Source organism: Schistocerca nitens, chromosome 6 (assembly GCF_023898315.1).
Source record: "Schistocerca nitens isolate TAMUIC-IGC-003100 chromosome 6, iqSchNite1.1, whole genome shotgun sequence".
In the NCBI taxonomy this organism is placed as follows: domain Eukaryota; kingdom Metazoa; phylum Arthropoda; class Insecta; order Orthoptera; family Acrididae; genus Schistocerca; species Schistocerca nitens.
Genome location: NC_064619.1, coordinates 704,393,782 through 704,419,278, shown reverse-complemented (window position 1 = coordinate 704,419,278; position 25,497 = coordinate 704,393,782). Strand labels below are relative to the sequence as shown.

At 39.4% G+C, this 25,497-nt stretch overlaps 1 protein-coding gene across 1 annotated transcript in view; it reads right to left on the bottom strand.

The window, feature by feature from the left end:
* Window positions 1-19,937: 19,937 nt before the first annotated feature.
* The window catches only part of LOC126262990 (protein VAC14 homolog), a 150,080-nt gene continuing 144,520 nt past the window's right edge, over window positions 19,938-25,497 (bottom strand). The window contains exon 14 of the mRNA XM_049959942.1: window positions 19,938-20,212. Within this exon, the coding sequence (XP_049815899.1) occupies window positions 20,047-20,212 (166 nt within the window). The 3' untranslated portion in view covers window positions 19,938-20,046. The remainder of the gene's footprint in view (window positions 20,213-25,497) is intronic.

Sequence of the window (25,497 nt, the reverse complement as noted above, 5' to 3'; positions counted from 1 at the left end):
CTTTTCCAGTTTTCTGTCACTTCCACTCAATTCTCAGTTCTGAAAAATCCTTCTCGAGCTCAGCTTATCACTACCTTGCTTTGATATCTTTGTTTTTGGTGTTTTATTTCAATCCATGTGTTGACACCAAGGAATCAACATGCGCTTGTACCAGAAATAATAACTTTCTACTACTCCTGTGATAAATCAACAAATGGGTCAAATTGAGGGTATTAGGGACCTTTCACTCTGCAGTTGTCTTCAGTGCATGAATTTACTGATCTTTTTACATTATAAATGTTCTCACTCTAGTTCAGTTAAAAAAAAAAAAAGAATGCTGGCCTGAACTAAGATGACTTTCATTAATTTAAATTTATAGTCTACAGTGATATTATCCACCTGCAGACCACACTGTGCATTAGTTTTCACAAAATCAGGTAATTTTCATCGACTCCATGGAGTCCAACCTATTTGTATGAATGATAACTAACACCAGTTTCTCAAATATAAATTGCTTAACATGAGTTGGTGATGACTGACAGTGCTTGTCAGACACACTGACAATGGCTTAGTAGTAAGTGACTCTCAGAACAAGTCTTGATTGGTCCTGTCTGTACTGCATATTTAAAGGATTGCATATGAAATTTTGTGTAAATAACTTACCAAATGTTAAAATACACAATAATTACATAATCAAGTACAGAAAATGTAGACTATGCTTGTATTTTTAATGAGGTCACTGTTGGTTGGGTATTGTTTAAATGGAGTTACCATTGGGTTCTACTTTTATGCTCAAACATTTTCAGTGCAGAAATTTGCCTGCCAAGATTATTCTAGAAACAAAACCATATACACACATCAAAAAACGTTTTGCATCACCTCGGTTCTGAGAGTTCCGAAACAGTGTACAGAAAATTGCAATAAAGATCAACTTTATTATCATTTCTGCCCTTTCTATTGCTCATGAAAACCAAACATAGCATGTTGTACCACCATACAGCGATACATTCAGAGGTGGTGGTGGTCCAGATTGCTGTACTTACCGGTACCACTAATACCCAGTAGCACTTCGTCTCGCATTGATCCGTGCCTGTATTCATCATGGCATCCTATCCACAAGTTCATCAAGGCACTGGTAATCCAAATTATCCCACTCTTCAACGGCGATTCAGCGTAGATCCTTCAGAGTGGTTGGTGGATCACGCCGTCCATAAACAGCCCTTTTAAATCTATCCCAGGCATGTTTGGTAAGGTTTATGTCTGGAGAACATGCTGGCCACTCTAGTCGAGCAATGTAGTTATCCTGAAGGAAGTCACTCACAAGATGTGCACGATGGGGGCGCGAATTGTCGTACATGAAGACGAATGCCTCTCCAATATGCTGCCGATATGGTTGCACTATCGGTCGGAGGATGGAATTCATGTATCGTACAGCTGTTATGCCGCCTTCCATGATCACCAGCGGCGTACATCGGCCCCACATAATGCCACCCCAAAACAGCAGGGAACCTCCACCTTGCTGCACTCGCTGGATAGTGTGCTAAGGCATTCAGCCTGACTGGGTTTCATCCAAATACGTCTCTGATGATTGTCTGGTTGAAGGCATACACGACACTCATTGGTGAAGAGAACGTGATGCCAATCTTGAGTGGTCCATTTGGCATGGTTGTTTGGCCCATCTGTACCGCACTGCATGGTATCGTGGCTGCAAATATGGACCTCACCATGGACGTTGGGAGTGAAGTTGCGCATCATGCAGCCTATTGCGCACAGTTTGAGTTGTTACACGACATCCTGTGGCTGCACGAAAAGCATTATTCAACATGGTGGCGTTGCTGTCAGGGTTCCTCCGAGCCATAATCCGTAGGTAGTGGTCATCCACTGCAGTAGCAGCCCTCAGGCAGCCTGAGCGAGGCATGTCATCGACAGTTCCTGTCTCTCTGTATCTCCTCCATGTCCGAACAACATCGCTTTGGTTCACCCTGAGATGCCTGAACACTTCCCTTGTTGGGAGCCCTTCCTGGCACAAAGTAACAATGAGGACATGATCAAACTGTGGTATTGACTGTTTAAGCATGGTTGAACTACAAACAACACGAGCCATTTACCTACTTCCTGGTGGAATGATTGGAACTGCTCGGCTGTCGGATCCCCTCCGTCTAATAAGTGCTACTCGTGCATTGTTGTTTTCATCTTTGGGCAGGTTTAGTGACATCTCTGAACAGTTAAAGGGACTGTGTCTGTAATACAATACCAACAGTTAACATCTGTCTTTAGGATTTTGGGGAACCAAGGTGATGCAAAACTGTTTTTGATGTGTGTATTTTGAAATATTTCATTAACCAACAAGTTTTCCTAGTAACAATATACATCACAAAATAGTAATACTGTGTTTTGAGTGGTTTACACATCAGAATTTGAACAATTGTATGTTTCTTACCACAACACTTTTGGATAGTTATATTTCCTCAGATAAAAAACTTTGAAAGAAAATAATATATTCTTTAAACGAAAGGAAAATAGGGCAGACAATCTTCAAAGAAACACTGGGTCAAAATTCTGACTGCATGTGGGTGAACATTTCGTCGGGTAAAATATTTATCTGCAAAACATTCATACCAGGGTCGCCAATCAAATGTACATTATTTCTTAAACAACAAGGATGAAAAACTCTGTCTCATAAAAGTACTTTGACATTTGAAGTAAATACTGTATATGGATTAAATAAGAAAAAAAGAGAATGGGAAAGTATTTGCCTTAGGAGTGATATAAGAGCTACGCCAAATTGTGGAAGGCAACAGAATACCTCAGCAAATTACTGTCCTTGCATAACACAGTCCACATTGTACTTATGGATTGATAGAGTGAAAACTGAGGTGCCACACAGAAGGGTGATAGAGGAGGTATAACTCCTGAATGCAATAAAAAGGAAAATAGACTGCATATGACATAAATTACGACAGGATCACTTTTAAAAAAGGGTAAATGCAAGGAAAGAGATGGTGAGGGAAGAAGAATTTCAAATCGTGGATTACGTGCTGGATGACAGCACATTTGGCAACATAAAGAAAAGAGCGATGGACAACCAGAAAACGAGCCCAGGAGCTGCTAACATAAGAGGATGCATTACTATGGAGTTTCCCCGCCTAGTGACATTTCAAGTGATATGTCTGATAGACAAATATTTTTGAGAATATAAACACACAGAAATCAAAGTTTAAATTGTTACTTAATCAAACTTATTACATTTTGACACCCATTTGACTGATGGTAAATCACTAAAAAAAAATTGATATTTTAATTTTTTTTAAAAAAGTAGCATTTGGAAGAAAGTACCACACAGGTATGTATTACAAATACATTACACTTCAAGTGGTTGTTACAAATATGGTCTTAAACATTCTTTCTGGAAAATTAAGTATTACAGGTATCACTTATGTGGTAATTTGAGAAGATGTCAAGAATTTAAATATTGGAATTTCCATACATAATACTGGGAGAACCACACAATATCAGCTTTTCTCAAATCTTCCATGAAAACCTATCTATGCACACAGTGTTTAGAATAAATGTAGAAAATATGGTTGAGATCAACAGAAGAGGTATTATTACTATGACAGTAAGGATAATAAAAAACTTTGGTGAAGATGTACTGGAAAATGTCCATGATTAAAACACACGTGAATTGTTGTTGTTGTTGTGGTCTTCAGTCCTGAAAATGGTTGGATGCAGCTCTCCATGCTACTCTATCTTGTGCAAGCTGCTTCATCTCCAAGTGCTTACTGCAACCTACATCCTTCTGAATCTGCTTGGTGTGTTCATCTCTTGGTCTCCCTCTACAATTTTTACTCTCCACGCTGCCCTCCAATGCTAAATTTGTGATCCCTTGATGCCTCAGAACATGTCCTACCAACCAATCCCTTCTTCTAGTCAAGTTGTGCCACAAACTCCTCTTCTCCCCAATTCTGTTCAATACCTTCTCATTAGTTATGTGATCTACCCATCTAATCTTCAGCATTCTTCTGTAGCACCACATTTCGAAAGCTTCTATTATATTCTTGTCTAAACTATTTATCGTCCATGTTTCACTTCCATACATGGCTACACTCCACACAAATACTTTCAGAAACGACTTCCTGACACTTAAATCTACACTCGATATTAACAAATTTCTCTTCTTCAGAAACGCTTTCCTTGCCATTGCCAGTCTACATTTTATATCCTCTCTACTTCGACCATCATCAGTTATTTTGCTCCCCAAATAGCAAAACTCCTTTACTACTTTAAGTGTCTAATTTCCTAATCTAATTCCCTCAGCATCACCTGACTTAATTCGACTACATTCCATTATCCTCATTTTGCTTTTGATGATGTTCATCTTATATCTTCCTTTCAAGACACTGACCATTCCGTTCAACTGCTCTTCCAAGTCCTTTGCTGTCTCTGACAGAATTACAATGTCATCAGTGAACCTTAAAGTTTTTATTTCTTCTCCATGGATTTTAATACCTACTCTGAATTTTTCTTTTGTTTCCTTTACTGCTTGCTCAATATACAGATTGAATAACATCAGGGGAGAGGCTACAACCCTATCCCACTCCCTTCCCAACCGCTGCTTCCCTTTCATGCCCCTTGACTCTTATAACTGGCAAGTCACAAGGTCAGTATTGCCTCACGTGTTGCATTTCTATGGAATCCAAACTGATCTTCCCCGAGATCAGCTTCTGCCAGTTTTTCCATTCGTCTGTAAACAATTCGCGTTAGTATTTTGCAGCTGTCACTTATTAACTTGATAGTTCGGTAATTTTCACACTGTCAACACCTGCTTTCATTGGGATTGGAATTATTATATTCTTCTTGAAGTCTGAGGGTATTTCACCTGTCTCATACATCCTGCTCACCAGATGGTAAAGTTTTGTCATGACTGGCTCTCCCAAGGCCGTCAGTAGTTCTAATGGAATTTTGTCTACTCCCGGGGCCTTGTTCCAACTTAGGTCTTTCAGTGCTCTGTCAAACTCTTCATGCAGTATCATATCTCCCATTTCATCTTCATCTACATCCCCTTCCATTTCCATAATATTGTCCTCAAGTACATCACCCTTGTATAGACCCTGTATATACTCCTTCCACCTTTTTGGTTTCCCTTCTTTGCTTAGAACTGGGTTTCCATCTGAGCTCTTGATATTCATACAAGTGGTTCTCTTTTCTCCAAAGGTATCTTTAATTTTCCTGTAGGCAGTATCTACCTTACCCCTAGTGAGACAAGCCTCTACAGCCTTACATTTGTCCTCTAGCCATCCCCGCTTAGTCATTTTGCACTTCCTGTCGATTTCATTTTTGAGACGTTTGTATTCCTTTTTGCCTGTTTCATTTACTGCATTTTTATATTTTCTCCTTTCATCAATTAAATCTTTCTTCTGTTACCCAAGGATTTCTACTAGCCCTTGACTTTTTACCTATTTGATCCTCTGCTGCCTTCACTATTTCATCCCTCAAAGCTACCCATTCTTCTTCTACTGTATTTCTTTCCCCCATTCCTTTCAATTGTTCCTTTATGCTCTTCCTGAAACTCTGTACAACCTCTGGTTCTTTCAGTTTATCCAGGTCCCATGTCCTTAAATTCCCACCTTTTTGCGGTTTCTTCAGTTTTAATCTACATTTCATAACCAATAGATTGTGGTCAGAATCCACATCTGCCCCTGGAAATGTCTTACAATTTAAAACCTGGTTCCTAAACCTCTGTCTCACCATTATATAATCTATCTGATACGTTTCAGTATCTCCAGGGTTCTTCCATGTATACAACCTTCTTTTATGATTCTTAAACCAAGTGTTAGCTATGATTATGTTGTGCTCTGTGCAAAATTCTACCAGGCGGCTTCCTCTTTCATTTCTTAGCCCCAGTCCATATTCACCTACTATGTTTCCTTCTCTCCCTTTTCCTACTCTTGAATTCCAGTCACCCATGACTATTAAATTTTCGTCTCCCTTCGCTACCTGAATAATTTCTTTTATCCCATCATACATTTCATCAATTTCTACATCATCTGCAGAGCTAGTTGGCATATAAACTTGCACTACTATAGTAGGCGTGGGCTTCGTGTCTATCTTGGCCACAATAATGCGTTCACTATGCTGTTTGTAGTAGCTTACCTGCACTCCTATTTTTTTATTCATTATTAAACCTACTCCTGCATTACCCCTATTTGATTTTGTATTTATAACCCTGTATTCACCTGACCAAAAGTCTTGTTCCTCCTGCCACCGAACTTGACTAATTCCCACTATATCTAACTTTAACCTATCCATTTCCCTTTTTAAATTTTCTAACCTATCTGCCCGATTAACTGATCTGACATTCCAAGCTCCGATCCGTAGAACGTCAGTTTTCTTTCTCCTGGTAACGACATCCTCTTCAGTAGTCCTGCCCGGAGATCGGAATGGGGGACTATTTTACCTTCGAAATATTTTACTCAAGAGGACGCCATCATCATTTAACCATACAGTAAAGCTGCATGCCCTCAGGAAAAATTAGGGCCGTAGTTTCCCTTGCTTTCAGCCGTTTGCAGTACCAGCACAGCAAGGCTGTTTTGGTTAATGTTACAAGGCCAGATCAGTCAATCATCCAGACTGTTGCCCCTGCAACTACTGAAAACACTGCCGGCCCTCTTCAGGAACCACATGTTTGTCTGGCCTCTCAACAGATACCCCTCCGTTGTGGTTGCACCTACGGTACGGCCATCTGTATTGCTGAGGCACGCAAGCCTCCCCACCAACGGTACGGTCCATGGTTCATGGGGGGGGGGACACGTGAATTACTTGTAACTAATTTAGAGAACTATTTCTTGTGAATGAAGGTTTACGTGGAATATTTCTGAGTATTGAGGTATACTATTTAGTCTCAGTAGATATGGATAAATTCCCGTTTGTCTACCAAATATTACTGCTTCTTTTATGGCTATTGCTTCTGCTGTGCTCCCAGACAGGAGTTCTGGGATGTCAAGTTCTTCGAACAGTGACGGTTGGGGGAATACAAAACCACAGCCAATTGGTCCATTGGGTCCTATTTTTGAACCATCTGTGAGTATTAAGAATGCATAAATAAGGCAAAGACAAACATTTACCAATAGACAATGGGTGCATGGTGCACAGAAACACAAAATACAAAACATGTAACACTAGCTTTCAAGCTCTTGCTCAGTAAGACTAAACAACTTTCTACACACAACTACATGGTGTACATAAAGTCCAGGAACTCTTTCAATTATTTATTGCCCAAGAACTAAACATTGTACAATTGTCATACAATTGCATTTTGAACTGGGCCAACATTAGTACGGTAATCGAATTCTTGCCATACGTGTCCCAGCATGACATCATTAACTGTGGCAGTTGCTTCCCGTATTATCTCGCGGAGCTCTGCTGCATCACGTGGTAGAGGCAGTACATACACCAGATCTTTAATGTGTCCCCACAGAAAAAATTCGCATGGAGTGAGATCTGGTGATTGGGAACACCATTTCATGAAACAACACACAGAAAGCCCGATCCGCACCTGAACTCACCATGTTTGCGGCTAGCGCAGACTATCGGCAAATTACCAAACTACGCTGTGGTGGTATGCGTGAAAAAAAAACTTTCATCATTTCTCTTTAAAATGACATATGTATGATATCTGTACAATGTTTGGTTCTTGTGCAATAAATAATTGAAAGTGTTCCTGGACTTTGTGTACACACAGTATATACTCGCAGTATCAGTGAGACTTGATTACCGAATATCAATTATCGAAAGCAGTTGCATGAGTAGACAGAGCTGTAGAGGAGCTAGGGAAGGATGCACGAGGCAAGGAGGCTGTAGCAAAATAATGTGAGGCAGGTCATTCTTCAGACAATGTAGTGGCTCAAGATGAAAGTAGTTCAGAGGGTATAGTGTATAAGGGATAGAGAGTGGGAAGGGGAGGGGGCGGGAACGGAAGGAAGCAAAGGAGAAGAAGGTGGCAGTGGAGAGGATGAGCCTTGCACGAGTGCAGCCTCTTACCAGCTGTTGACATTGACTTTAATGAAGAAATCATTGAAGAGGACAATAATAACTGAAATAATTAAACCCACAAAATTATTATTAGACTGTAAAATCATACTATCCCAAGACCTGAGAACTCAATCCATCTCCCCATCACACCAGCAACCCCATGCACACCTACCACTCCTACCTTTTACCTATTCCACCAGCCACACCGTACAGGTCTCCCCATGGTCGCCCTATTGTGGCTGGGTATAATGCTCCCACTAAATGAACCTTTACCTTTGTTGACCAATACCTCCAAACCATTGTCTATAACTTGCCATCCAACATTAAGACACTGATCACTTCTGCTGTTTTTCCACATTTCCTGTCCCTGTTGGTAATTGTGGATGCAATATCCTTATACACCAACATCCCTTGTGACTGTGGGACACCACCGTTCCCAACATCCTCCTAATACCAGACCCACTACCTCTTTTCTAATCCTCCTGGCCAACAGCATCCTGACGCACAATTATTTCACTTTTGAAGGTCAAGTCTATAAACAAACCCAAGATACTGCCATGGGTAGTCCCATGGCAATACTGCCATGGGTAGCCCCATGACATCATCTTATGCCTATTTATGGGCCACCTAGAGGAATCCTTCCTATCCAGTCAACACGTAAAACCCCTTGTATGGGTCTGATTCACTGATGACATTTTCATGATCTGGACTCATGGCAAGGACATCTTTTCTTCTTCCCCAGTACTCGTAATACATACTTCCTCTGCTTCACCTGGTCTTTCTCAACAGGATGAGCCACCTACCTAGATGTTGATCACCACTCAGTGGCTCCATAAATATGTCCTTTCATATCAAGTGCACCAACAACCAACAGTACCTCCACTTTGACAACTGTGATCTGTTCCAGTCCCAAAGCCTCCTCCAAACAGGCTCACCACCTGTGGATGCTGTGTGGAAAGCAGTTGTTGAAATATACTGATGTTGTACCACAGCCTTTATTGGCAGACAATATCCTATACTGCTCATCCACGAGCAGATCTCTCGTTCCAGCTTCTCCTCTGACACTAGTAACCCTGTTGAACAACCACCAGCGAGCACTCCGCAATTCATTTACTATGATGCTAATCTTGAAAAGCTCAACCACATCCACCACCAAGGCTTTTAATACCTCTCGTCATACCATGAGTTGAGGTATATCCTACTCGCATCACCCGAAAGTAGTGTTCCGCTGTCCACCTGACCTGCACGATATTCTTGTTGATCGATACTCCAATCAAGCCCCCAATTCTGCAGCACAAAGGTCATTCCTTTGTGGTCGACGCAGGTGTAAGACCTGTCCCATACAGCCACCTGCCACCTCCTACTGTTGTCCAGTCTCGAGCATCTGTTACATGTGTGAAAGCAGCCATGTTATATTCAGCTATGCTGCAATTACTATGCAGCATTTTATGTGGGGCATGACGAGTAACCAACTGTCCACAGTCAACTGAATGACGGCTGCCAAATTGTGGCAAACTTGACCATCCAGTTGTTAAACATGCTGCGCATCACAACACTAATGACTTCAACAGCTGCTTCACTACACTGGGAATGTGGATACTCCCTTCCAATGTAAGTTTCTCTGAACTACTTCTTCTCCTCAGCGATCACAGGCCCTGTAGACCACATGCTGCATCAACTATCTGCTTCCACCGCCTTCTATCTCTCGCAGTCTCTCTCCACCCTGCGGAAATTCCTAATGCTGCGATGTCCTCTGTGTCATCTTTCCACCTTGTACGAGGTCGGCGCAATGGTCTTGTTGCCTGGAGAGGTCCTTCAAATGCGTTTTTGGTGATACTGTTGTTTTCCATTCTAGCCACATGTCCAGCCCATTGCAGTCTCCTACTTTTTAATTTCTGGATGATAGTGGGTTGCTTCATTAGCTGATAAATTTCATTGTTCTTTCAAATTCTCCATACGCCATTCTCCAACACAGGTCGTCAGATTTTTCTCATTACTTTTCTTTCAAAAACATCCAGTTTTCTCTTTCATTGTTTGTAAGCGTCCAACTTTCTGAACCGTACAGTACTATGGGGCAGATGTTAGTGTTGTATATTTTCATCTTGGTGGTGATTGACAAAGCTTTACTTTTGAGTGGGTTGCTTAGCGAGTACAGAAATCTTGACCCTGAGGCTATTCTTTCGTTTATATCCACTATTATGATATTTTGACTGTTGAAACATGATCCAAGGTATTTAAACTGAAGAACTTTCCTGAATTTAGAATGTTGGTCAATTTCAAAGTAAGGATTTGGGTTTATGACTCTACCTACTTCCATATATTCTGTTTTCTCTTGGTTAATCAAAAACCCCATTTTGCTGGCACTCTGCCTGAGAGATCTGTACATGTCTTTCAGTTGTTCTTCAATTTCACTCAGCAGCACTATATCATCTGCATAAATCAGGAGTTATACTTCACTGTGTTGAAATTGAAGACCATTGTGTAGATGTAAATTACACTCCTGAACCACTTTCTCTAATGCAAGGTTGAAGAGGCCACACAAAAGAGTGTCTCCTTGTTGTAAGCCTGTTTTAATCAGAAAGGCAGGGAATATGGATCCTCTGAACTTCACTGCTGTGTGGGAGCCATCCATGCATGGTTGTATCATCCTAATGATTTTACTGGGTATACTAAATTATCGTAACATGTTGTAGAGGCTACTTCTGTGGATGCTGTTATAGGCTTGCTGGAAGTCAATGAAGAGACAGTGGATGTTTTTGTTGAAATTCTCAGTATTTCTCAAATATCTGTCGTATAGTAAACAAATTATCAGTTGTGGAACGGTTTGTTCGAAATCCAGCCTGGTAATCTTGAATAATGTTTTCTGCGTAAGGTTTAAGTTTTACCAGAATGACCATTGGCAGGATTTTGTATGTTATGTTCAGCCAACTGATTCCTCTGTAATTTCCACATTCCATTCTGTTTCCTTTCTTGTGTGTGGGACAAGCTATTGCAGTTTTCCAATCTTCAGGCAGTGTTTCAGTTTTCCATATCATTGTGGTAAGGTTATAAATTTCTTTGTGTAGTTTGCTTCCACCTTCTTTTAATATCTCTGCTGATATCTGGTCCTCGCCTGCTGCCTTGTTGTTTTCCAGCTTTTGAATGGTGTGGATCACTTCCTGATGCTGTCACTCTCAGACATTGCATAATTGAAGGTTATGTGCGGATCAGTGGAATTTAACATTTCTGAGAAATACTCTTTCCATCTTTCGAGGATGTCTTCGAGCTGTGTTAGCATATTTTGATTTTTATCTTTTATGAATAGGTTTTCACATTGATAATCTCTCTTACTTTTCTTTGTATACTGAAACAACTTCTTTGAGTTTCCATTCCTGCTTTCCACTTCTATAGATTCTAGGGCTCCAGTTAGATACTTCCTTTTCTCTGTTCGTAGAACTCTTGCTGTTTCTCTTCTAACTGCCTTGAAGGTCTTCCTCCTGTCCTCTCTCTCCTTATTATGCAGCCACAGTATCCTGGCTGCTTTCCTCTTTTCCACTGCTCTCTCACACTTTTCGTTGAACATTTCTGTTTCTTCATCTTTTTTCCTGTCCAGTGTTTTTTCTGCTGCGTCTGTAACTACAGTCTTTATTCTTTCCCAAGCCTTCTTGACACTATTTACCTGCTCAGCTTCTTGCAATGCTGTAAATCGGTTATTTATTTCAATCGCATAGGTTTCTTTAACAGACAGTTCCTTCAGTCGTACGATGTATAAATTAGGTTTTGGTGTGATTTTTGATTGTTGATTCCAAATCATCTTGGTTTTCATCTTTTGTACCACTAGTTCCTCTGTACGTTCTGAAATGAAGTGCAATGGTGACCTGTCATAACATGGTCAATATGATTTACTGTTTTGTCATCTGGAGAGCACCATGTACATTTGTGTATTTCTTTGTGAGGGAACATCATCGAGCAAATTCTTATATTCTTTGACAGTGCAAAATTGATCATTTTTAATCCATTTTTGTTTGTGGTCGAGTGCTTGCTATGTTTTCCTATTGTGGGGATGAACATATCCTCTTTACCTATTTTTCCATTAAAGTCCCCTAGGATAATTCTCTCCTCCAGGCTTAAACCTCCACTAACAGGTTTCCCACTGCCCCACCTTACCTTTTCCCTTAGTCTTTTGTCCCCACCACTCCTCTCCAACCCAGGTTGTGTAGTACTTTTCCTGCCCCCTCCCCTCATGTGGTCTCTCTCTCTCTCTCTCTCTCTCTCTCTCTTTCCCTCTCCCCGTCTCCTTCTTTATCGCCATATTCCTCTCCTTTCCTCCATTCCCCTCCTCCCCCCTCCCATCCTCAATCCTCTGCACTCCTTTCACCTCATCATGCAGCCACTGAGTCATCTTGCGAACGACCTGCCTTGCGCTACCCTGATAGCCTCTCCATGCCTGGTGCATCCTCCCCTACCTCCTCCTCATCATTTTTCCAGGCAACGGCTTTTGATAATCAATATTCAGTAATCAGTCTTGCCACAGCTGTGAGAGTGTAAATCTGGGTGGTTGTGTGTCTGAATATACTCTTACTAGAAACAGAGCTAGAGCTCAAAAGCTAGTGTTTCTGTGTGCCATGCACCAGTCCTCTAAAAGTAAGTGGTTGCGCTTCTCTTGTTTTATATATTTTTCCACCCAGGAATTTTAATATTAATAATGCCTTTGATGAAACATCAGAGATCCAATTCATAATATCTTTGTTCCAAGTATAGAAAGGTGGCCTTGTGAACTGAGATTGTATATCCACACCACTTGTGTTGATATGACATTTAATTTCATAAACAAGGTCTGCTGCTAATAACAATAAAGGCTGTTTAGGAAATTAATTTGAATGCAGATAGTGACATGGTCCATTGATTGAAATTGGAGTAGTAGTCTGTTTATACCCCTTTGAAGGAACTTCTTTGCTAATCCTTAGAAGAAACTTCTTTGCTAATTGACATCTTTCATTTGTTTGAGATGTATTTCCACTGCTTTAACTAACAATCCATTTGTAGGTCTAGATCGCATTCTTCCGATGTATATCTGCAGACAACAATATTGGAAAACTATTGAGTTTAGACAGCACTTTTTTTGATAAACTGCTGTAAAGGATATTTCAGTAGACCAGTACTGATACAGGGTGGTTAAAAAAAGTTTACAAACTGACATGGCACATTGGGCATATGATAAGCACATCAGTAATCACATAGGTACTGGGGGTCGCAAAGGCCATCTGGGGTTACCAAATGGTGTTGCAGTTATTTAGGCAAATGTTAAAAATGGATGTCCACTACGGTAGATGCTCAACATTTCATCCAGATGATCGAGACATGCCCGACGACGACGATGCACTGGACACCACAGCCTTTCCAAGATACCTGGTGTATCTTGAAGACATCCTGCTGCCACAACAATCCTGCCCACTAGGTCTTCCGGCTATGTACCAGGTGTTTCATGACAAGGCCCTTCAGAGACTCCTACAGGAAAAAATCGATTGGGGACAGATCAGGTGATTGTGATGGCCATGCGACTGGCCCGCCATGACTAATCCAGAGCCAGGAAAGGTTGCCTGCAGATGTGTCCTCACATGTCTGCTGAAATGTGCGGTGGCTCTGCTGTGCTGAAATTGAATGTGGTGATGAATAGGCATGACAACATCATTCAGTGTGTCTGGCATAACGTCTCACAGGAACACAAGATACATGCAACCATCAAGTCAGTCTTCGACGATACCAGTCCACACGTTAAGAGTAAATTTGCATTGTGAGGTATGCATGTGTGTAGCATGTGGGTTCACATCCACCTAAATATGCAGGTTGTGGATGATCATCACGCTCTCGAGTGAGAACAGAGCCTCATCGGTGAAGAGGACACTTTATGTGAAGCTTCGGTCTGCAGCAGATTCCTGCAGAAACCACTGCACAAATCCCATGCGCCTGTTGTTGTCCTCTGGCTGCAATGCCTGGATGCATTGGAAATGAAACAGATGCAGTCCTTTGTTGTGTACAGTGTGCCAGATGGAGGGTTGGGGGGTATCGGTGGTGCGGGACACACCTCGTGTACTTGTTGATAGCATACGATTGCACCTTTTCGAGAACGCTTACTTCTGCTGCAACTGTTTGTATTGCTTGTTGGTGACCAGCATCTGGCTTGTGCACATGTAACGAGTCGGTTTTGTGCAATCGGCAATGCAGGATGGAGAATAATGTGTGGCATGGCACCTTTCTATCGGGATATTTTGCATGATACAATTGCACAGCTTCTCATCTGTTGCAGTTGGCCACGTCATAAATTGAATGCATCTCAGCCATTTTGCAGTACGTGTAGCTATGTTACTCCTAACACTTCCACAGTGAGAATGGTCCCCACGCACTCTGCCTGTGTTTGTGTAGCAACAGCTTCTCGTTACCATAGAGCTCTCTAGTGGCATTTACAACCCCCAGTTCCTATGTGATTACCGATCCTTGTTGTGTGCACAATGTGCCATGTCACTTTGTAAACTTTTTTGAATCACCCTATATAGCTCCGTATAACATCAGAATAATAGAGGGATGAGCTTCCCACCAAGCACCAGCTATTGACTTCATAATATTCGTAGATTGTTTTACATTCAATGTAGTTAATCCATATGAAATATTTGTCTAAAGATCATGCACAAAAATTTCACAGATATTTTAACTGGAAATTTTGTTTCATGCAACAGAATAATATAGTTTTATAAAGTGGACAACTGATGATTTGTTTCCCCAATACTGAAAGGCCACTAGCACTGAGCCATCAAATTAACGTTGAGACAGCTTGTTCTAAGAAGTATTTTGATGCAGGTAACCTTTTGTCTACAGCATATATCATCAGGATACAGGAGAATTTTGACTGCTGAAGAAAAAAATATTTTTGAGATCTGAGGTATAGATTATGTAAAGCGAAGTGTTTGGGACAGCCCCTTGGGTTAAGCCTTTTTCATGTAATTGTGGGGTTATGTAGTTTATTATTGTGTCGAACAAATATTTCATGTTAGTTTGAGAATGATTTGATTTCTGAAACAAAAATGGAAGGAATGCTGCCCATATTTAATAATTTTGCTAATAGAACTGGTAGTAATATATTGCTGCAAGCCCCTGAAATATCTGCAGAAAGTGCTGACCTCTTGTTATTCACGGTTTGGATTTTAGTTGGTAAAATGGAGAGCGTGTCGAGCATTTATTTTCCTTTGTGAAATCCAAGTTGCAACTTTGGAAATAATTCTTGATTCAAGCCACTATTCCAATTTATTTTAATCATGTGTTCAAGTGTTTTATAACAATGCAAGATGATAACGAGGCTGGTCTAAATGATTTTTAGCCAAGAGGATTAATGTTGAATTTTGTGATTGGTAGAATAATTTGAAGTGGCCAATCAGGTGTAAATTCTTTCTTCATCTATGCTGTTTTATAAACATCAAGTAAACATATTTGAGTTAAATTAGGCACATGACGTAACACAGAGTGATGTATGGTATCTACCCCATGGAAGAACCTGTAGCATTCTTTAGTACTTTCTGCAGTTATGCATATAGAATGATTGGCATGGAAAGTTATCCAAGTAGCAGTTATTTGTATATTGAAAGTAAGATGCACTGTCAGTGGACTCCATGAATGCTATTAAACAAGTCATCCAGATCTTTGAAGATACTTTCTGCACGTGAAAGTCTGATTCTTATTTTAACATGCTGGAATACCTCAGATATGTTCATTTGTTTTTTCATATTCCAGAATATTTGCCCATGAGCCTTTTTTGTCATTGTGTTGAGATTTTTTTTTTAGTTTGTGCCTGCGTTTTACGAAGTTTAAGCTAATTATCTATAATAGGATTATGCAAGTCTTTTCTGGCAATTTCTTTACAATGTTCGAAGTCTACCATCAAGAAGGATGCTACTTATTCAAGTGCATTAACTTTTACTTTGAAACTGAATGGTCTGCTGCATCCAATATTGCTGTTTTCTCTTTGATGAATCTCCAAGTTTAAGGGTCTTTTGAAATAGTACTGTCTTGCATACTTACACTGAGCTTTCTTAATGTTCTAACGGTATCATGGTTGGCTTTTTCGCATTATTGTTGTTGACATTCAACAAAATTGGTAGTTGGTCCAATTCTAGTGGGTCTTTTAAAGCTACCATTTGGAAATCTTGACAGAGCTGGAAGAACATAATATAATTTCCAGTGCTGATGGTCTTTTGGATGAATAAGGTGTTGGAGTCGGTGAGCCATTATTTATTACAATCAGCTGATTATTCTCTGTCACTCTTAATAAGCAACGCTCAAACTCAGGAAGCTGGAATTTCCATGTATAATGACTGGCATAACTAACTGGCAAGAGACTTTATTCCAGGTTTCAGCATCTATCTTATTTCTTGATGGAGTATAAACAAACATTATGTTGTAAATACATGAAGTGAGAAGACTTAATAGCTATTTTTTTGTAAATTAGAAATGTATAATTTTAGATCATGTTAATGTACAAGATGCTATTGTGAACCAAAATTGCCATACCACCTCTTCCAGCTAATGTATCAGGTCTTATTACTGAATATCCATTGCAAGAGAGAGAGAGAACTAGGTTTCTGTTATGCAGCCCACCATAATCTTCTGTTGATGAACTTCATTTTTGATGTTGATTTTGTTGGATAGAACAGATCTTGGATTCCATTGTAACACCCATAAATTCCTGATTTTGCGAGTAGTGATCTAATTTGCTTCCTAATACGGGTATCAGTAGAAGGAGTCTGGATGTAATGTACTGAGGCACTACCAATTCATTTTTATGTAGTTGTTCTAACAAAATTTCACAGTAACAAATTAACATGAATTGATTTCCTTTGCTAATTGTGTGTGTGTAGAAAAAAAAATTGGTTAAGCCACAGTGCCCTTTGTTATATACCCTTAGCACAGTTTAAAGTATTACCACTGAGATGAACATGTATAGGTTGAAATAATTGTGACAACTGAAAATTGTAATTTGAATCCCTGCCTTTTGAAAGTAGTGCTCTACTGTACAAACTAGCCACACCTAAGTAGGTGAGATATGAGAAGATAAAGATAAGATTAACTTTTTCCTGAAACAAACAGTTAACAATGGTTCAAGGAGATTAGGATTCAACATCCAGTCAACAAGGTCACTCAAAACTTAGCATGAGATCAGATTAGACAAGGATGGGGAAGAAAATGGGTCATTCCTTTATTTAACGAATGTCTCTTGCATTCACATTAAGTGACTTAGATAAACCATGGAAAATATAAATCTGGATGGCCACACAGGGATATGAACCTCAAAAATAAGCCATCTCATTCGATAACACTGGTTTATGACATATGGACTATTTTGTCCTTTTGCATCTGTCAATTCTGTTTTATGCAACTATTTAACACTGGTCTTCAAAATGATAAATTGTTTGAAACTTCCTGACAGATTAAAACTGTGCGCTGCAGTGGGATTTGCACCCGGATCATTGTGTTTCATGGGATGTTCTCTCATTAGATAATGCTATCTTAGCATGGCCCATGAACTGCCTTCACAGTTTCTGTGCTGCAAGTACTTCATCCTATTTCCCAAACTTCAAAGAATCTGTCCTGCAGAAGACAATAACCGATCCTGGAAGAAAGTGTATAGCAGAGAAATGACTTATCCACAACCTCGATAAATTACTTACCTCAATACACTTCTCTTCCAACATTTTCACTATTTAATGTCAAATAAAGAGTCAAACTCTCAGACACCCAGTAGAAGAGTGTTTCACAATTACTACTCCCAAATATAGTTACTCAGAACCAACAAAAATAATATTTAATGGGAAACAAAAGAACAGTATATCGAAGAGAAGGTTGCAATCGAAGGGTATTTCAAGAAGCAAACTTTACTGCTCCAGTAGGTAACAATAATCGAACAACTTCAATGAAAATATTTTCAAATTTTATCTGCAAGAGATTATTAGTGAAAGAATAATCATTTTATTTTTCCTTTCTTGTTGTTGTCATCAGTGTTTTTGTGTGCGCTTGTGTCTTGTCTTTCATCTCTTTTATCTAACCAACCTCAATTCATCTTTGACAGTCAGTATTCAATGACCAGGCAACTTTATCCAAGTACAGAGTTTTCATTCTTCCTCAATTCTATTTTTTGTTGTTGCATTATATGAGGGTGGTTTGAAAACTTCTCGGAACAGAATTGAAAAAAGTACTTACAACTCTGAAACTTTTTTTTATTTTTCAATGTAGTCTCTTTGTAGATTAATGCACTTGGTCCAAATAATGTTCCAGTGCCTTGATCCCATCTCAAAAATGAGTTTCCTCCAGGCCTGCAAAACAGTTGTCAACTCTGGCTATCAATTCTTTGTTTGAAGTGAATCTTGGTCTACCAAGAAAAATTTTCAGTTTTGGGAAGAGATGAAAGTCTGATGGACTCATATCAGCTTAATAAGGTGGGTGTGGCAACAATTCGTACCTTAGTTTGTGTAATTTTGCCATGGGGATGGTACACGTGTGCAGGCGCGCGTCAATTTGCGGCACCTATCTTGCAGGTAATTTTTTTCATTTCTAACTATTCAGGTAAAATGTGATATACCCTTTCAGATGACACCTGGCAATTGTGAGCACGTTCATGCACTTTCAACTGGCGATCCTCCATGAGCATTGTGTACACTTTTGCAATGATTTCTGGAGTAGTGACACACCTTGGTCGACCACTGTGTGGATCATCATCTAAGCTCTCCCAACCAAATTTAAATTAATTTGTCCACTTGGCAACAGTTGAATATAAAGGAGCAGAGTCCTCCAGTGTATTCTGGAAACCGGCATGAATGTCCTTTACGAAGTACTTAATCACTGCTCGAATCTCAATTTTTTCCATCTTCGCAAATCACTATGCGGGAACAACAACAGAGCCACATCACCGCCACAACTCTCTTACAAGAGCACTGATGTGGCACATGTTTACAGGCAACAGTCCATTGAATATCACATGAACAACTCATTGCACTAGCACTGACCTCTCGTGGTGATTCCGAGAACTTTTCAAACTACCCTCATATAATTTTCAGTGAGAGTTACTATGCTTTTTTATATATTTCTTTCTTCCTTCTACAATATTTTGTGTCTGTGCTGTAATAATTGAGAATTAAATCTAAAGCTTACAGCACTTATGAGTGCTATATTTCAGCTGTTTAACAGGTTAGTCCTAATGATATCAAAAGCAAAATTCAGGTGAGAAAACTATAAAATTAAAGAGACAGAATGGCTGGCGGGCCATAGCTTACCTTCAGATGAAATTCCAGTACTGCTGACTGACATATTTAAATGGAATAAACTATTTGTTCCTCCCTCAGGGAGGAGAGAGAGGGGGGGGGGGGGGGGGAGGTTCGGGAAGATCAGAAAGGAGCAACATGTTACTCAGACCCCAGGATGAGAGGACACAGGGAAACAAAATGGGTTTAGTCTAATACTTCTGATCACATGTGATAAAGGCTAAAGGAACTGTGTGTATTACACCAAGGTTACTTTAAACAGAAAAATAAAATAGTTCATGTATAGAGCAATTTATTAAACAGCTGCAATATACTCATTTCATGAGAGGTTTCCTATACAAAATAGACACTGATACACAAGCAAAATACAGTGAGTAATGCAGCTTCAGGGATTTGTTTCTTATCACGAACAGTTGCAAGAAGGACAAAATTTGTTGTGATTACAACTGCAACTTTAAGGTAGTATAAAAAAATTCCAGAATGTACAATGAAAGATGCTTTCATTTTTCAAGTTTCACAGCTGCTAACCCTCTGAAATTTTCTGTGTGTGGCCTTTGCATTGCTGTACAGTATGCAAAAATAATTTAACAAAGTAATAGAGCAATTATACCATACCTATGGCATAAAACAACTGCTGCATCAATGAACTGGAAAAAGTTTTTATTTGTATACTACACAGTGTCTCATTAATCATTCTTTGATACAATACTGTTTTTATTAACCACACAGATAGTAAATAACAGCTACCTTGGTGCTATGTATCCAGCCCTGCAATTTTCTTCTCTAATAAAGCAGCATTACGCGCAGCCTGTTTGCTTCTCTTATGTTGATCCTGGATTTTTATAAAATGATCCAAAAGTTGCTTGAAGTCCAAGAACTTTTCATGTTTATTACACTCTTCTTTCGTGGCATGAAGAGCTCTGTGAACAATAGAATGGAATTCCCCTTAAATTGATGTTTTATTGGCTTATAAAATTATAGTACCTTATTTACATTAATAGTGTACATATATAAAAGGAGAGGTGTGATTCCTTTGTAAGAATTTTGCTCTGAAAAGATGAATTCAGATAGAAGTATGAAAATTTACTATTTGAGAATGAACCTAACGAAATGTGTCACTGTTTGTTCAACAACTGGAGTATTGTGCTTCATCTTTTAAAAATTACATTCTTAAAGAAACACAATGATAATTTATCATAAATCTGACTACTGAATGCTTCCCCCTCTCTATAATACTTTTTTCACATGTCTCACCTTCTGTATACTTCCCTCCCTTGCCAAACAAGCTTTTTTGCTTCTCCTCCCTGCACATGAAAGTTTTGTGTGTGCGTGTGGCGGAGGGTATACATGGCTCTTCATGAGTAACATCTGAACAATTAGAGCCCAAATGTCTATGCAAGCAGTTATCTTGAGTTTTTATGTGCAGTTCGGTGTGAAACCGTAACCCAGATAACCCTGACGTCCTTCTGAAAGGACGACGTAACTCACTATTGAAATTATTTATTTTTGCGAATAACGCATTGTTGCAACGGAGTGTGACACATTGTTACATGAAGTAGGCAGAGTCAGTTGCGCCCTGCGACAGTCAGTTTGACGCTGTCGTTCATAGTGAGTGAGAAACTGTGTCTTGAAAATAGGGCCGATTTTACCATGGACAACCTGACTGACCTTGTCATCGATGGGTATGTATATTTTCTTTCATATTGCGTCAATAATTCTGAAACTTGTCATATACCATCTTACAGAATTAACCTATATTATTTATGGGCTCTTATTACGATTGAATGTTTTCTTCAGTTGTAATTCAATAATGTTTTCAACCGTCCTTCCAGAAGGACGTCAGGGTAATATGTTGCCATTTTGTATTCACAGAAAACGATGTACACTTATGGAACTTTAGGATGTGTTAGAATCAAAAGATGAGGAAATACCCAATACTGGTATGAGTGTAACATTACACCCTCCTCTAAATTCAACTGATGACGCAACAGATGAAGATTCGGGTGCTGAAGAAAATCCAAGTGTAGATAAATTACCAGCAAGTCAGCTCAATGCTACTGTGCTACATGACCTAAAAGAGAGGGGCGTGGAAGCAACAGGAACAATAAGAGGAAACTGAGTTAAGAATTGTACTCTATCATTTCTAGATAAATATGGCAATTTTTTTCTTTTTCAATATCACATAGGTCTTTTTTACATTAGTAATCAAACTCTAAAAACTAGTAAATGAAATGGTGATGCTACATCAATTTCCTTTTAGGACATTTTGAGACCCTAACAAATTAAAATCTGTATTGAGCATCTGTCATTTTACATCTACAACTTCTATACTCTGCAAAGAACCATGAGGTGCATCGCAGAGTGTAAGTCCCACTGTACCAGTTAATAGGGTTTCTTCCCATTCCATTCACGTACAAAGTATGGGAGGAATGATTGTCTGAATGCCTTTGTGCATGCTCTAATTAGTTTGATCTTATCCTCACGATCCCTATGTGAGTGATTCATAGGGGATTGTAGTATATTCCTAGAGTCATCATCTAATGCTGGCTCTCGAAACCTGTTAATAGGCTTTCCTGGATAGTTTACACCTATCTTCGACAGTATTCCAGTTCAGTTTCTGCATTATCTTTGTAACACTCTCCCACAGCTCAAACAAACCTGTGACCATTCATGCTGCCCTTCTTTGTATATGTTCAATATCCCCTGGTAGTCATGCATGGTACGGGGTCCCACACACTTCACCAGCATTCTAAAACTGATGACCTGTAAGTGCTCTCCTTTGTACACTGATCGCACTTCTCCAGTATTCTACCAATAAACCGAAGACTACCAACTGCTTTATCCATGACTGAGCTTATGTGATCATTCTATTTCATATTCCTACAAAATGCTACACCCAGGTATTTGGATGAGTTGGCAGATTCCAGTCATCAAGCTATGACTGGATATTTAACCAGCTTCATTACAGACACCTGCATCATCTGCAGAAAGTCTGCAAGGTTATTAATATGCAAAATGAATGACAAGGGTCCCAACACACTTCCCTGGGGCACACTTGGAAGTTACTTCTACATCTGACGATGACTCTCCATCCAAGATAACATGCTGCATCCTCCCTACCAAAAACTCCTCAATACAGTCACAAATTTGACTTGATACCCACATGATCGTACTTTTGATAATAAGTGTAGGTGTGGTACTGTGCAAAATAATTTTTGGAAATGAACAAATACTCCATCTACCCGACTGCATTGATCCATTGCTTTCAGTATGCCATGTGAAAAAAGTGCAAGTTGGGCTTCATATGATCTATGTTTTCGGAATCCAAGCTGGTTGGCACTGAAGAGGTCATTCTGTTCAACATACCTCATTATGTTTGAGTTCAGAGTATCTTCAAAGATTCTACAACAAATCAATGTCAAGTATATTGGACAGTAGTTTTGTGGATCACTTGTATTATCCTTCTTGTAGAAAGGTGTGATCTGTGCTTTTTCCTAAAAACTGGGCACAATAGATTACGGTTAGAAGAGAGGCGAACGCAGCCACAAATTCAGTATAGAAACTGACAGGGATCTCATGGCACCCTGGAGCTTTGTTAAAATTTAACAATTTCAGCTGTTTCTCAACACCACTGACACTAATAGGTTTCATTCATCTTTTTAATTGTTACAAGGATTGAATTGTGAAATTCTTATGGGCTTTTCTTTGTAAAGTAACATTTGAAAACTGAGTTAAACATTTCAGCTTTTGCTTTGCCACCTCCAATTTCATTTCCTGTCTCATTCGCTAGGGGCTGCACACTATCTTTGGTGCTCCTAACAGCCTTTATATACAACCAGAATTTCTAAGAGTTTTATGAAATATCATTTGACAATATTCTGCAATGGTAGTCACTGAAGGCCTAATGTTTGTGTGAAAACGTTACATATTTTATGAAGCAAAACTCATCTACTGCTAACACGTGACCTATTTCTGGAAAGACTGATTCTACATTTAGTTGAGTATTTTTCTTATATCTGAAATGATTTACCACGGGCTGTGACATTCAAACCAAGGCAATCACAGTTTCAAATACTGATGGTTTTAACAAGCAAGTTAACACTGAACACCTTCTCAAAATACACAATTAAATACTCTTGTTACATTTCCATTATTGTTGTTCAAATCCATTAAAAAAAGAGCAATATGAAATAAATTGTGGGAATATTATAGTGAAAAGAGCACAAAAGAATCTAAAAATAATTCAGACAAATCCAAAATGTTACAGTTCAGTTGACTGAAATGGTGAAAGAAGAGCCCCAAGAGTTAAAGTTGGCTCTGTTGCAAGGCTTTGCACGTTTACAACAACCAAACACACAATATGATTCTGTATACCTCTCTATGGCAGTGTGCTGTTCGTCTCGCTAGCTGAGTGGTCAGTGCGGCAGAATGCCATGCAAAGGAGCCCGGGTTTGATTCCTGGCTGAGTCGGGGATTATCTCCACTCAGGGACTGGGTGTTGTGTTGTCTTCACCATCACCTCACCCACATCGACACACGAGTCGCCAAAGTTGTGTCAACTAAAAAGATTTGCACCAGGCGACTGGTCTACCCAACAGGAGGCCTTAGCCACACGACATTTCATTTCTTACCATTAGCCTGAGGAACTTTTAAGCTAAAAGCTGGTGACAGTGCTGCCAGGTGTTGGGGCTCTTCTTCGCTGTACAAACTGTAGTAAGTTACTATCTGAAATAGAGGGCAAGGACAGCCAAACTATGGACTGCAAAATGAACGAAGCATTCTTACAAAAGAGACATAAAGACAGTTGTATGCAATAAGAACTGCACACTGCTGAGCTCATTCACTGGAGAAGGAATCCAAATGCTTTGGTAACTGACTCACCTACACTTTCTTGCCTCACATTTCCAATCATTACTTGTCTCCATGGGTGTGTCCCTGTGCTTCACTAGTGAAGTCACTTCATATAAGAGTATAGATCAGTATGTTGCAGTAGCAATGTTGGATGCCACCTTGGCTGCTGCATCGCCAGTTTGTTGTGCCGAATTTCCACATACTCTGTTACTCAGAAGCGCATCACCTTTTTTCAATGTTGTAAGCTGAATTGGAAGCCCTGGATATCATGGGCTGTTTTCCCTACTGGGTACATATACCGAACGGATTGCCGTGCATCGACAAGGTTGGAGGAGAGCATGGGTGTTAACGCTGGGAAGGGGAGGGGATGGTGAAAGGGAGTATGTGCCCCACCCACCAAAATTTTTTTTAGTCCCTGTTGACAAAAAATGATACCACTGAATAAATGTATCTGAGCTTAAGTAACTGCATATATTAAAAGCTCTTAAGCAGCAAGAATTAATGGTTTGGTGGATTCGCTAATATCCTAGCAAATCAAATCCACTTATATTTTCATTAAAAAGACAGTCTCCCACTCTACGAGTGATGATGGAGTGGGGTAGATAAGCACGAATGTGCTTGGTTTTGCTGTAAGTTCATAAGACGGGTGGCTAGGAGGCAGAAAGCTAACAACGGGATGCCATGTGGCAATCACTTACACTCTGGTGTGGGTATAATAATAAAGTTACACTCAGTGTACGTGTCAAGAGGAACTGCTATGAACAATGTTCGAGGCAATTCATCAATATTGCCTTTTTTACATGGCAAAGGAACAACGTTAAGTAAATGTTTATTACAAAATGTATATCAATTTCTCAATTTTATGACTACAATGTAGGAGAACCTAGGTTATAGGAATTTATCAACTGTTTTTTATATTGATCTAAATATAGCATATAGCTTATTATTTTCTGTTATTTTTCTTTGTTTCTTCCCTACAAAAAGGTTTAGGATATAATAATAATAATAATAATAATAATAATAATAATAATAAAAACACTGATGGTAAATTTAAATGTTAATATTAGAAAACTTTTATACTTGGTAGTTGGAAAATACATTTTAATCCATGGTTAAATTAGTATGCTTTAGGAGTTTTAAGTGCCATCAAAACACATGGTCTGAGGCATCCAGAATGCTCCAAAAAGTCGCTTTATGTCCTAATTTTTTCAACTTTTCTCAATGGAATCTCCAATTTAGGTTCCCTTGTGACATACATCCTATTTACTGAGTCATCTCCTTCCCATCCCCTCCTCCTGTTTAATTGAGTGTTAGTGATGCCTATGGAGACAAGGGCAATTACTGTTGGGAGGGA